A 15,528-nucleotide genomic window follows, 5' to 3' on the forward strand; every position below is an offset into this window, starting at 1 on the left:
TTTTTCTGAAATAGCAACTCCTTTAGATATTTTTAGAATGTGAATTATTAGAATAATTGCTGAGACATATTTTGAGAGATGGGACAAGCCCTTAGTCAAACATATTGCAATAACCCCTAAAATTCTTATCTAAGATTACTTAAAGTGGAATCAGGACCATAAATGTATAATTGGAATAATTGGAAAAATAATGAGATAGTAGATTTATTGTCTATTCCTACACTCATATATAGTTGGTGGACTTTGGGACTACATGTTTGTGAATTGTATCAACTTTCACAGTGGTAGGTTAAGTCTGGATTCCAGAGTTTGCTCCTGATCTCAATTTTGGACTCTTGCTGTCTAGATGATGTTGGTTGATCTAGGTGCACATCTCAGGAGAAACACAGGTCCAGAAAATCCTTTTATTTCTCTTCTCTCTATTTTGGTATGAAATACATTTATTACCATAGATTTTGGGGGAATTATAACAATTATTAACTAATACATAGTTTGGGTCTTAAGTATTTTCTTCAGTTTCTAATTCTCCTTAGAAGATTATTAACTTTTTGAAGGTGGCAACCATATCTTAATCTGTATTATAATTCCTTTTGAACCTAACACAGGACCAACTAATAATATATAAGGTAAAAATAATTAACAAATAAGTAACATTCCTTCCAGTACTCAATTCAGAAATATCTAGAATGTAATCACTAGATATTCATTGACCTAAACTGATGAACATGTGATTATATTGTTAATATAATCTACTTTATTTTAGAAGTGAAAATTGTAAGTTTATATGACACTATATATTGACATAGCTTGCAAATGAGTTGTATCGTTTATTGATTACATAAGGCAGTGTGCTATACTTCACAAAATTTTCTTCAGCTTCTTACTCTGTATTCATAATATTTTTTCATATTTATTTTTAAGATCATTTGACATACTTTACTCAGATTACCTAATTATCTCTAAGAAACCTCTGATGGTGATATTGATGATCTAATATACAACAGATCCTGGGTCATTATTATTTCATTTAGTGGTTATATATATAGACCAAGAGGGAATCTGAATATTGATTTAGGGAATGACTAGTAACAATGATTTATGAACAAAGGATCCAGTGCAGTAAACCAAACATAAGATTGAATCTCATGAGCAACATTAGATTTTTTTCCTTTTTGTTTGTCTGAACAATGAATGATTAGTCCATAATATTATAGATGTTAATGTGAAAACATTCTTTCCAGGACTGTTAGGATTTATTATTAATTATAAATGTTGGAAATACTTAAGTTTATTATTTGACTTGTAAGCAACTTTACAAGTATTTTGGCTGATAAGACTTACTAGTTAAGAATAGTTTGTTAATTTAAATAGCACTATAAATGAATGAAATTAAGATAGCTTGACTAGAAATAATAAAAATTAAGTTAACATTTAGCTATCATTACCTAAGGGATGTTAGGTTTACAAATGTAAACATTTTGAAAATCAACTCATTATTCTTTTGGTATTTTTTCATTTTCCCAATCCCAAAATGCCTTTGTTTTACTTCCATTTTTTTATTCTAAAGGGAAAGATGATAAAACATAAAGTAAGTTTATCTGAACTACTTAATTAGTGGCAATAGTGGTTTTAGAACATGGGTTTATATCCTAGCACTGGTATTTACTTACTGTCCTTGAACAGATTATGTGATGAATTTACGGCAAAATATCTATTTCTTCAAGTTGTGAAGATTTCATGAAGTCTTGTGAATAAACTATTTAGACCTAATTGTGTACCAGGCACTTACAACTTTTTTGGGGGAAGGTTTATTTTTGAGCTGGAATGTAATCTCCCAAGAGTAAGGAGTTTTATCTCTTTTGTTCCTTAGTACCTACCACATCATAGGTGCTCAGTAAATATTTGTTGAATGAATAATGTAGTGACTAGCAGAAAGAATGGATTTCTAATTAGCCTTAATTAGAATTCAAGCTCTGCTACTTGCTAGCTGAGTAACTTTAATAGAGTTAAACTTTTCCTCTTTGAGGCTCAGATTTCTGATCTTTATAATATTGATCTCATGAAGAATACATATTCTTCATGAATATATGATGTATAATATAGTGTTTTGCCCATAGTAGGCATCCAGGAAATAATTTTAGGCTGTAGTACCCATAATTTGTATTTAACTAAAAAAATTTTCTAAGAATTCTGGACTATTAGAAAGTTATGAGGAAATAGAATGTCTTAAAGTTGGAGAGGACTGCCATTTAAAAATACCTTTCCCAGGGTGCCTGGGTGGCTCAGTGGTCGGGTGTCTGCCTGTGGCTGGGGTCATGGTCCGGGGACTGAGCCCTGCATGGGGCTTCCTGCTCAGTTGGGAGCCTGCATCTCCCCCTGTTGGTGCTCTCTGTCTGTCAAATTAATAAATAAAATTAAAAAAGAATAAAGATAAAAATACCTTTCCCTTTCCCCCAAATGGGGAAAAAACTAACTTCTTGTGTAAGTGGATTATAATTTAATAATAAATACAAAATATCTTCAACAAACAGATTTAATGATTTTTTTTTTTTTTTTGGTAGAAGAGTTGAGGAAGGCATCAACTTTTTATGATATAGGTGATATTTTGAACTGGGCATGTAATTTCTTTTTTGTTTGTTTGTTTTTTTCTTTTGAGACTTAATTTGCAAGTTTATGTTCAGTCATAAAATGTCCCCTACATTGATTTGAAAAATGACAGTAACTTGTTTTTATTATTTCAACTGGAAGGATTTTAATGAAGAGAATGGCAGACTGCCCTACATTGTGCCTCCAGTGTCCACAGCTACAAGGCTCTTTTGCATGCTCAGCATGGCTGGTAGATGTTATAGCAGATTGCTGATGTAATTTTCTCGGAGCATTCTTGAGCTCTTCCCCTCTCTGCTCTGAGACCTAGAAGAATTTATTCCCTCGCAGTGCAGAAGTTTCAGTAAAGGGTAAGACCAGTAATGAATGTTAAGGGGACTTAGGCATAAATAGTTTAATTAAAGTACTCTGGACTTGATACCAGTGTCCACAGAAATGAAATGGAGAAAGAGGGTGGCAACTTGTGGTTTGCCATGTGGTTTTCAAATCTCTATCAGCATTCCCAGCCTCATACTATCTTTGTGAAAGGAAAGAAAATAAACTGAAACACAAAAGAACGTTGAATGTCTGGAGCTAAAATAAGCTCACTGATTACCAATAGCAAGGGTTTTACTTAGACAACTTACTGAAAGAAAACTCCCAAGAGTATCAGTGTTTTCTATGATGTTAACAAGAAGGGGGAGTTCTGGCCTGTCAAGCCCACACATAAGATATTTCTGGAAAGTGAACATCCCGAATGAGATTTAGATTGAAATTAAACTAATTTATTTTTCATTTTCTAAGACTTTGCTTGGGGGCATAATGGGGTTAGTATTATCCATTTTTGTTGTTTGTATGGGCAAAATATAGAATAGCAGCTCTCTTTTGCTAGTAAGTTCCATTTCATAATTATAATTTTATAGTGCAAATAAGATTAGAAAGACTGATTTTGTACATAGCTTCTTTGGCTTTCATTTAGTGCTGACATACATTTAGGGCATAGAATAAGCATTGATGTTTCCTTTTACACAGCATTAGTGTATAATAACAAGGATGGGTGACTTTGATAGGTCTCATACTTAGATGGTGCTTTTCTTTCCCTGTTCTCATGCTTTTAGTTATTTTTGGGTTTATCATCTTGTGGTCTTAGTACCTCAGTGTCTGTAAGTAGAAGTCAAAGACAAATCTTTGTATATGAATCTTTATGTTGGCTTTACTCCTAATAGAATATCAGCCTTAGTTAAGCTGTGATAGAAAACCTTAAATTATCTTTTCCTTTTATTAATTTGAAGCATGGTCTAGTGTGCCTCTTTCATTGATACTTAAAAACAAGCAGGTGGTGTTTTTTGTTTTTTGTTTTTTTTTTTTTGGTTTTTTGTTTTGTTTTGTTTTCTATTTTTGCTGAACAGGCATGTTGCATATGAGGTTAAATGTGATTTCCTGGTAATGTAACATAAACACCTGAATGCTAAAACTGGTTAGTAATACTTTCCTAATTTTACTGACAGTTTAAAGCATGGGATGTTTTATGCAACTGATAAATATAAGCAGGTTACTGTTTGAAGGACTACACCTGACTGTACATTGTAAGTAGTGTATAAAACATCGAGGGGTATAAGCAGTCCTGAGGTGTATTCCTGGAAGTCATTTTTCAGCTTTGGAAGATTTAGGAGTAAGGATGCATTAATTCACTTTCTACATGACAGTGTCGTAAGCTGTGTAGAGCTAAAAAAAAAATCTTGACTGAGGTTTGATAGAACTAAGACTAGGATAAAATTGTTTTTATCCTTGTTTTAGCTTGGGTGGTTCAGTGGGTTAAAGCCTCTGCCTTCGGCCCAGGTCATGATCTCAGGGTGTTGGGATCCAGCCCCACATCGGGCTCTCTGCTCAGCGGGGAGCCTGCTTCCTTCTCTCTCTCTCTGCCTGCCTCTCTGCCTACTTGTGATCTCTGTCTGTCAAATAAATAAATAAAATCTTTAAAAAAAATTGTTTGAATTTTATCTTCTTATTTGAAGGATAAAAACAAGGTTGTGCATTAGAAGTGGGTTGGGATTTTAAAAACCATGGTCATTTATAGTTTAAGTACAAGTGTTTCTGATTTTATTAAGAAATGAAACTTTACTTAGCATTAAGAGGAGTTTGATCTGTCTCCTGTGCCTTTATAGTCACAGTTCTTTCCTCACCAAAGTTTTTGGAAAGAGGTTTTCCAAAATTTAAGGACAAACTGGTTATTGGTATGGAGAGTTACTTAATCTTTTCTGTTCATTGAAAGGAAATTTAATAGCTTCTTTTCTGATCTCTTCCTTGTTTTTGTTTTGCATTATGAGAAGATTTTGCTGAGCTTCATTTTGCAGGTAAAATGTTTGGAGGAGTCTGTTAGCTAGCTACATTTATGCCTGGAAGTGTCCTTTGGCTCCACTTTGGTTAGGAGCAATGTTTTCCTAAGATTAGTTTCACCCTGTTTGATTATTTATTCATTCTGTCTTTAACTGATTGTGGTTTGTTAAGTATTTCAGTTTTCATTGACGTTTTTAAATGGAAGGTTGTTCTTCATTTGGATCACAGCGATAAAATCTTTGGACTTTAGTTTTCAAAATTGCATTTAAAGCTTGAATTTTCATAAATAGTTCTGTTTTATTTAAAGATGATTGGTTGTAGATTGTAGGGTGAGAAAAATAAATTTGATATTCTTTTTACTTATTGCACAGATGGACGTAAGCTTTATTTGCATAAAGAAAACCATGATTTTATTACATTCCAGAACTTGTTTCTATTTGTTAGAAATAATCATCTATACTAAGTGTCATAATTGACTACGGTGTAATTTTAAAATTGTGTTTCACATTCTCAAACCTTAAAATTGTGCTTCACATTAAGATCCTTAAGAATACACTTAAATTTTTAGTATAGTTAGAATCAGCTCATGAAATATCTGCCTTGGCCAACGACCACAAAAGAGGTCTTGGTTGTGTGGTTTCCTCCTCATTTTCCCTTTACTAACAGAGGTTTTCCTATCTTGGCAGCTGTTTCCTACAAAGCAGTCATCAGTCTCTGATTTCTTCCTTCCCTTTCTCCCCACAAACAAGGACTCTTTCAAATAACAGATGACCGAAGACAGACTAAACTTGGATTGCTTTAAGAATGTAGAAATGTGTTCAAGAGTTGTGTGCATGTGGGCAGGCAGCCTGTATTCATGTCATTGAAATGAAAATACTCCTTACAAGCAGAACTTGGACTTGCTCAAATCAGGAGCAGTCCAGAGGCTGATTTAATTTCATGTGTACTAATTAATGTGCCTCATCCATAACATTAAAATTATTCTGATTGCTTGGTCAGATCTTTGAACAACATAGAGGATATAAGAAGTTGTTTCTTGGGGCGCTTGGGTGGCTCAGTCATTAAGTGTCTGCCTTCTGCTCAGGTCATGATCCCAGGGGTGCTGGGATCAAGCTCCGAATAGGGCTCCCTGCTGGGTGGGAAGCCTGCTTCTGCCTCCTCTATTCCTCCTGCTTGTGCTGTGCTCTCTCTTTGGCTGCGTCTATCTCTGTCAAATGAATAAATAAAATCTTTTTTTAAAAAAGTTGTTTCTTGATTAGCCTTTTCAGTCTGACAGGTCATGAAATTATTGGACTTCTCTTTATGCTTTATATAAAATACCTCGCAGTTTTAAGGCAAGTACTTGACCACAGCGCTCATAAACTACAGGTTCATTTGCGTTTTGTCTTTTGAATGGTCTTTGGGAGTTCAGTGTGAAAAAAGAATAGAGATTGCCCATTTTACAAGGTTTTTGTGCCATGTTTCCCCATCAGATTAATTTTTGATATATCGTTTTTTGAATATTTTTGGTATTCAGGAGAGGAAGTTTGCTCTTTTTGTCTTATTTCTCTGGGCACAGAATCATCTGAAATGTTCTCAGAACTGGGTAATAACATTTCTGACTCCTTTCATCATGATACCTAGATGTCTTCAGTAGTTTCAGAGACAGCTAAAATTGGGCTGTTCTGGGTCATGGAGGGATGTATAGGGAAGCAGTTTCATCTCTGAAACTATAGGCATGCTTAAACAAACTGCGTATTATGGAAATATCTTGCTAGTTTCATCTGTGATTTTTATGGATCTTTATATTTAAACACCGGATAATAGCTTCAGATTAATTTTTTATATTCTTTTCGGTGTGGTTGTTGGTGAAGCAAGATAGTGACTTTGTAGGGTTATAAGTGTTCCAAACCATTTAGAATCTCACTGCTTTTCCATTGAAGTTACATCATAGTCAACTGATAATAGAATATAGTGAACTAATAATAGGATATAGTAAACTACTAATAGACTCACATGATATATGAAGCATGTAGCAAATGCAGAATAGCTCAGATAATGTGAAAGAACTACAGGGTTATCTAGGAACTTTTTCCTAAAAGTTTTTATGCTTTTGTGTCAAGATCTAAATTATATGAGTTCCTTTTTATAGATACAGCTTCAGAATGGGAGATATTCCCCTAACTCCCCCATTTTAAGAAACTCTTTATCTGTAGCAGATTAAGGGTAGATTGAGAGAACTTGGTAGGAGTATTATTTAGAAGAAAATTTCAGAAGTTGGTATGAAGAAACTTAAGATATCCCCTTAAGATTTTATTTATTTATTTGACAGAGAGAGATCACAAGTAGACAGAGAGGCAGACAGAGAGAGAGAGAGAGAGAGAGAGAGAGGGAAGCAGGCTCCCCACCGAGCAGAGAGCCCGATGCGGGACTCGATCCCAGGACCCTGAGATCATGACCCGAGCCAAAGGCAGCGGCCCAACCCATTGAGCCACCCAGACGCCTGAGAATTGTCTGCATTTATGTGTATTGTAGGGCTAGTATTTACTCTGATTCCTCACGTTAACCTAGGAAGAAGTGAAACACTTCAGTACAACCCAGGTAATAACCTGGTCTTATGTCCTAGGAACTGAGAATTCTGATTAAGTCATGCTTCTGAAGGTTTTGTAGCCTCTCCAGTTGAAGAACTGGATTCTTAAGGGCTAGTCAGAATTAGATTTGGCTCCAGGTTTTATATTCTTTACTCTTCTCCAAGTTTTTAGAAAAATAGTGTTACAACCTTGGAAAAGCAGTCATCATAGTCTTGGGGTTTTATTTGGGTCTAGGAGATGGACCTGCTCAAGGATACAGGTTTAATCTTACTAAGTTATACTTTGCTATAAAAAAACCCCAATATATGAAAATCTGAAACTTTAAAATGAAATAGTTAAGAGACCCTTTATTAAATTTCTCTGTCTATGAATAACCGTAATAATAGCAATTTGATATATGGTGTTTAAGAATGTGATTTTTTAGAATGTCATTATTATATAAATTATGTGCACCCGTGTGTCAAAAATTTTACATCCTTGTATAGAAAAATAAACTGCTTAATTTATCTCTAATCTGTCCTGCAAGATAACAGGATAAAATAGTTGATAATATTACTGTTAACATCATTAGAAACAAACAAAAAAATTACAGGTATTAATAAATTTTTAAATTCTATATATAATATATATTACATATATGTATTTAACCTATACTAAGGCTAGTAATTTGATTAAAAGACTGATGTGTGGCATAGAGAGATGTATTGTTCTCTAATGACTTCCTAAGCTTTTCAAAGAAAAAAATCGTTAGGGATTTATATTGCTGTTCTACGAATTCATATGTCATGGTTATCTATAAATGTTTTTCGAGCTTTGATTGTTTTCTTTATATTCTTTTAAGGCTCAGATATCCAGTATGTAGGAGCAGCTACCATATTGGATATAGAGTCAAAATACATACTGTTTTAAAATAAAATTTTATTCTTAGGAGATGGATTGAGGCAGGGAAGGAGAGAGAGACTTATTTTGCATTTCTTTTGTGACGTAACAGGACCATAAGAGTAAATGATGGATTTGTTTGTTTTTCAGATATGAGGATCAATGATGCAGACTGCTGGGTTCGATGAAGCTGGGCATTTATAACTAGATTCATTAAGGAATACAAAGAAAATATTTAAAGGGATCAATAATGGTGTCTTCTGGTTGCAGAATGCGAAGTCTGTGGTTTGTCATTATAATCAGCTTCTTACCGAATATAGAAGGTAAGATGCAATTTAAATTTTATTTTTAAAATCTGGGTGAACTTGGTTTAAACTGTGCAGTATTCTCTATACAGAAGTGGCTAGAATGAGTTTTATTTTAAAAAGTAGCTGTTAAGAAGATTTCCCGACTGTCAAATTCTTCTTTTGGTGGTTGATTTATTTTCATTACACACAATTATTGTAGTGAAGAAAGTGCTAGAAATCTGAATTTATGTTTCACATAAATTTGTAAAATATTATTGTTAATATCCTGAGAGAAGTAAATGAAAACTTTGCTTTGGTAAATATTTTACACTTAGTGACTAAATTTATTCCAGTAAAATCAAAAGTATTTCATGTCAGTGTTTTTACTTCTTTAGTTTCCTTGCTTCTTAAGTGGAGTCATAGTTTAGTTCTAAAACTGCTAAATAAACTTTTTTCATATCTTCTGGAAAATATATATATATTTTTAATTTGTAGTGCTTCCTTTTGAATGTCATTTATATCGTTTTGAAGATGGACATGACTTTTAAAGAAATAAATACTTTTGAGGCTTAGTGAAATAATAGAAACCATCATTTATCAATTACTATGTGATTTTTTTAGTATCTTATTTCTTTAGTTTTACATATTATTTCCATGTGAAAATAACACCCTTTCAGGTGCTTTTTATAGAGCAGGTCAGAAGTTAATATGGAGCTAAGATATGTTAATTTTATAGCTACTTGATAGTGGTAGTTATGTATTCAGCGTGAAACTATATTAATCTTGTAAAATCTGTGGAGAATACAAAATCTCTGAGAAACACATGGATTTTTATTTGTCCCAATTAAATATTCTTGAAGAAAATACTTTAGAATTTTAAAATTGATTTTATATGTATTTTTAAGTGACCCTATTTATACCTAGTAACAAAATGATAGGTGGAGGTTAGAGGCAGCTCTCTACTAAGAGAAGCTTATTATTCCAGTATCTTTGTAATAAGCTTCAGTGTTAACATTTTATTTTGCTGAAAGAATTTTATTTGAATTGCTGTCCCAAAATTATATTTCATCATAATCTTCTTACCTTCCCAGTCCCCTCCTTTCAGTATTGACATAACTTAATAATTCAAGTAAATGACAAATTTAGGAATATTTTTAAAATAAATTCTGTATTTAGAAAGTAAATAATGTTCACTTGGATTTAAGTCAAGCTTGAAAGTTACAAATGGGTTAATATTCTGTTTTTAGAAGATAATGCTCTTTGCATCAGAACTGAAAGATATATCAAATCTAACAGTAAAATGCAGCATGTCTGAATGAATAGTACCATAATTATAAAAAACAAGCAGAAACAGAGTTTAAGAATATGAATCTCTGGGTTGGATTGTTCAGAAAATCTTGTGTATAGTCTATAATTTTGCATCTGTTTTTTTTTGGGGGGGTGGAAACTAACTGAATTCCTGCTGTTATGTTTGAATGTTTTTATACATTTAAAAAAGATTCCAGGTGTGGACCAATGGCTCATTAGTCCACATAATGAAAAAATTTCCAATCAAGATAGAGACCACTTTGCTGGCACAATAGCTTAACTCAGCGGGGGGGGGGGGGGGCTAGCAAACAGAGACTTTTTTCATGAGATACTGCAGTTTTATTTCTAGTGTCACCTATCAGGTCAGGATTCATATCGCTGTTAAGAGAAATTTCATTTTTGGCGCATCAGGCCAGGGGGTGTTGCTTTTGAAGCAGTTCCCTCCTACGGGTAAAAAGAACCTGGGAGGAATCCACACTGCTGGCTGTGAGAGTAGACACAGTTAATGCACACTGTTAGAATACTGATCCAGCATCACGTGGTTTTGTCTTAGTAAAGTTTTACATGACATGATCGTCTTTTATTGCCAGAAAGCAGATAATGTTCTGTGAACACCTATAGAGAAAACCAATCAAAGTTAGGTGTGAGAACACAGGAAAGGAGTTATAAATTTAACCATTCAGCCCATTAAGTTTCTTCAGAGCCCTTGCATGATGGTTACCTTTTCAAATCTCACAGAGATGAGCACTTTTTGTATTAGTTTCTGGATTCTTACAGTTATGACTTAGATAAAGTTTCCTAGGTGGTTTCTTCCTTTCTCATTTACTGAGTGACTAAACTGAGCCAGGTGCTAGGATTCTGAAATGCACAAGGCACAGTTTCTGCTTCTTGAGGAGTTCACAGTCCTGTGCAGGGGCAGAAACCTCAGGTACTTACTGCTGCCAAGCAGGCGAAGTTAACTTCAGGCCAGCAGGCCAGTGAAGGTCTGCAGTAGGCAGGGAAATGCTTGCCAGAGGACCCATGATTGCCATGCCAGAATTTAGCCTGGTTTTGCCAATCTTCTGACTTTTATGTGGAAATCAAATGTGGATTTTAAATAGTAGTAGCTAATTAAGATCAAAATAGAACAAGTGTATATTATATTTAGTGATGGACTTGCCTTTTTCAGAGCTTTTATTTTTCCTCCTCTTTGCAGTAGTGTTTCACTTTAGTATATTATTTTAAAATAGGCCAAACATAATTTTAGAGTTATTTTACATCTATACTTGTGAGAGGTAAATTTCCACATTTGTAAGGACTTACCTGTTTTATGTTCAGGTGAATATTATAAATATGTCATGTTTTGGGTACACAGTAAAGAACAAACTACGAAACAGTTTTTTTAAGTTTTTAACCACAGTAAAATCTAATTACATAAAGATTTAATTGTTAGAATTAGCTTCTCTCCCTTTATCTCTAACTTTGTCATCTAATATTGAACAATCAAGTCTCACTCCTTAAATTTACTTGTTTTTGCAAAATAAGAACAATGTTTTATTTATTCTTAGTCTCTTTTCCCCTGTGTATTTTGGAAAGTTGTTTAGAATTTCCAAATAAAAATGATTATGAAAGATCAGACTTTCAAAATACTTTGTAAGTTTTTCTTCGAATTGATTTTATTCCTACAGAACTAATCTCAAGCCCTTCAAAAATCAGTTTTGTTGAGAAACTGGTGTGCTTTGATTTTTTTGGCCAATTTTTATAAGCAGAATAACCACTGTGGTATCATGTATCAGTAAGTAAGAAAGTAAATTGAATTTTTGTGTCCTAGAGAATTAAATTATGCTATATAATGGAGCCCTGGCAAGCATAAGTCAGACATGTGAAGGCTTGCTCAAGTGACAAGTTACAAATAATAGCAGTTCTTCAGCAAAGTCGGTTTTAAAATGGGTTTCAGGTTGACTTCTTTATGCAGTGAGTATTTAATTAGATTTCATTAGTCAAAATTTTAATTAGTTCAAATTACATTATTGTTTATCCATATTTCCAAAAAAAAAATGTTATGTCCAAATAAATGCCAGCTATGCAAGATACAGCTTTACCTTTTAGTTTTATATACATCCAGAAGTTTTAAGAATATCGGTGTAGAAAGTGTCTTAACCAATTTTAAATGTACTTCTAAATTCTCTAAGCATATTTTACAATAACTTTTGTATTAATGATGTTTGGCTGTGGGGTCTTTTTGCTAGTTGAGTGACAGAAAAAAGTAGATCTAGGCATTAAGTATGAGTTAAAAAACTGTTTTAGTCATATAAATATTTCCTTCAGACTGGTCCATAATTTGGAAGGAGTAGTAGCATTTTTTTTTTTAAGATTTTATTTACTTGTTTGACAGAGAGAGATCACAAGTAGGCAGAGAGGCAGGCAGATGCTGAGCAGAGAGCCCAATATGGGCCTCAATCCCAAGACCCTGACCTGAGCCGAAGGCAGTGGCTTAACCCACTGAGCCACCCAGGCGCCCCAGGAGTAGTAGCTTTTTATCCAAGGTTAAACTTAAGGATTACAATAATTCAGACCTGTCTGTATTCATTTCTTTTATTTACATACACATATAAGAAAATGTGTAAAATATATATTCATACACACACGATGTCAGCATCACAGGGCAGCAGTTGTTTTTGTTTTTATTTCATCAGTGTGTCCAAGTGCCTAGAACAATGCCTGGCTTATAGTAAGTACTCATTTTATATCCATCACATAAAAAACCCGAAATTTTTGAGAGGTTAATAAACAGTTGTAATACCAGGGTAGTAAGTGCCATGATGATGATACTCATTGGGATGAAGGGGAGGAGGTGGCTGGATATATATCAGTAAAGGCTTTCAGCTGAGGTGATCATGATACTTGAGCTGACTCAGTATGAGTTGACCAAGCTATGTAAAGGCAGTGGTGAGCATGGGGATGGAGACAAAAAAGTCAAAAGACAGAACAGCATGGTGTGGAATAAAACACTGTAGTGATTCTTAGAGCATCAGAATTGCCTAGAAGGCCTAGGATGGGGCCTAAGCATTGTATTTCTGACAGATTTGAGGGATAACACTGATGTCCCTCAGCATCACACTTGACCATTATAGTATTGTATGTGTGTGAGTAGTTGAGCTGAGGTGTAGAGATGAGGTGTAGAGATGATGGATATGGATATAACGTTACTTTTTTGAAAGGGTTTTTGAAAAGAAATTGTGATTTAATTCACTGTGATCCCAGAATAGTAACCAGTTGATTACTAGGAGTTACTATCTGTATCTTTTCATATGGTGTTTTACTCCTCTGATCACGCTTCTTGGTCATAATTTTAGGCTCTAAAATGGGATTTCCCCCCCTCTTTCTTGACAATGTATTGAGAAGGAAAAAAAAAAAAGGAAAACTTGGCTCCAGATTATAAAAAACAGGACATATTTTCTGTTAAGGGAAATTGTTACATTTTCAGAGCTCCTAAACCCTTGCTTCAATTTGTCTCTTCATTGTGATAACCTTGTTCTTTTTCTTGTTGGGAATAACTATATGGCCATTGCTGTGAAAATGCTGAATTGACTTACTGTAGGGACTTTATATTTCCCAGTCTAGCAAAATTGACTACTTTTGTTCATTTCAGTATATTTTTGATTAGTTGAAAGCTAGCAAGTAAATTTTCAGCAAGGTATTTGGAGATTTGGCCGTATGACTCCTATTAAACTTAATGGGAGTCACAACTCTCATTAAATTAATAGGAATCGTACAGCGTATCTATGTTGGCTGCATAGCAAATGTAACCTTATTTTTTAAATTCACAAATTATGTAAATTAACACTGGTTTAAAACAATACATTTTTTAAAATAATGATTTTATTTATATGTTTAGTGCAGATCAATGTGATTTAACTCCTTGAGAAAGTACCCAACTATATTGCTCTTAGGACATTTTATTGTATTATATGAGTGTAATGGAGTTTGATTGCAGCAGCTTTCCTCTGTATAGGTAGAGATGTAATTCAGTTTTAAACATATAAATATTAATGCCATTTACAAATTATATAATGTTGCTTCTTATCTTGTAAAAATCCAAATGCATTATTATATCACTACCAAGATTTAAGAATAAGGTTTATTTGTTCAGAATATGACTCAAAATCGAAAAAAATTAAGATTAAACTTACTGGGAGACACGAGCATCTTTTAAAAAGTTAGTTTAGAATATACATTTCTCATCTTATGTACCAATATTCAGTGTCAAAATATGCCATATTTCATATATTGGAGATTGAATTCCCGTGTTTGATTGCCCACTTGCTGCCCATCCTCTCCCCTATTTCATGCTCTTTTGTCCTCTTCCCATGTTAGAAAAGGTCTGTTTAGCCACACTCTATGTTGATTCACAGGTAGGTCTGTTGCTGGTGGAAAAGTGTTCTGAATCAGTGTGGCACACACAACAGCCGCCCAGCAGACCTCAATAACAGTGTACTGTGTGGCTGTTCGATTTTTACAAGCCTCCGTTTTCTGACAGGAAAGACTGCATTAAATGCTAAATAAATAAATCTGTTGTTATGAAACAATACTTGGCTAAAAGTAAAGAGGTTATGAACTTGTCCATATCAGAGTAAATATTTGAAGTATTGATTTTACATCCATATTGGGAATTTATCACAGTTGTTATATTTTTTTTGAAAGAACAGTGTTATTAAAGGTAGCTTAATTAAAAGCATAGGAAGCATGTAACGCATCTTAATTTTGCCAAACAGTAATTGTGTTAATTACTCCTTACTGAGTAATTTCAGTTTTGATGAATCTTTTGTTTCATTTTCTGAATTAATATAGCTTTTCACTTTTTTATATGTTATATACTTAGGTTATGGTATTAAAGAATACGATAATACAAATGACTGAGCACTTCGGAGTATTAATGTAGAACTGGTATGTCTCCAAGAACCGATTTATCTGCCGCATTACTAAGGGAGTGTTTTACTGAAACATATGCTTGGTACCCTATGGTACTCTTTATTTTCTTTTCACCTCTTGCATGACAGAGAATGACATATGACAGCCGTGCGGTCTACATGTATTAGACATCAATGTGGATTAGTGAATATCTCATGACATCTTTCAACCCTATTCTTGAACTCCTTTTGTCAACTTGACAGAAGTGATTTCAGGAGAATACCTAGCGCCGGCCCTGGGATCTCTTGGCTAAAATGTAAGGCTGAGAAGGGAATTCCATATCAGAGCTTCAGGAAGCAAAAACAACATTTATAATCCCTCCTTATCAGCATGGGACTCTACTGAGTTTGACTTTTATGTCTGCCATTATTCTTGTTTGAAGGGCTTTTTTTTTCCCTGAAAGTACTTTTTCCCCCTTCTGATTTTGAATGTAATACATTCTCATGAGAAAAGATAAAAAATTAGGAAGTTGAAATAAAATGTTCATAATTGTAGGACTTTGACATAACCATGGCATATTTCTTTTTCTTTTTCTTTCACAACATACCTGATTTTTTTTTTTTTAATTTATTTATTTATTTGAGAAACATCTCAAACGCCTACGCACGCACAAG

The 15,528-nt window shown here is 33.8% G+C and overlaps 1 protein-coding gene across 17 annotated transcripts in view; it reads left to right on the forward strand.

Annotated features, from left to right (window-relative positions):
* ADGRL2 (adhesion G protein-coupled receptor L2) overlaps window positions 1-15,528 on the forward strand; it is a 605,011-nt gene that overhangs the window by 444,288 nt on the left and 145,195 nt on the right. For all 17 annotated transcript variants that reach the window (XM_059136196.1, XM_059136197.1, XM_059136198.1 and 14 more), the window contains one exon: window positions 8,520-8,692. In XM_059136196.1, coding sequence (XP_058992179.1) covers window positions 8,620-8,692 — 73 coding nt within the window. In that variant the 5' untranslated portion in view covers window positions 8,520-8,619. The remainder of the gene's footprint in view (window positions 1-8,519; window positions 8,693-15,528) is intronic.

The sequence above is a fragment of the Mustela lutreola genome, chromosome 10, assembly GCF_030435805.1.
Source record: "Mustela lutreola isolate mMusLut2 chromosome 10, mMusLut2.pri, whole genome shotgun sequence".
Classification (NCBI taxonomy): Eukaryota; Metazoa; Chordata; class Mammalia; order Carnivora; family Mustelidae; genus Mustela; species Mustela lutreola.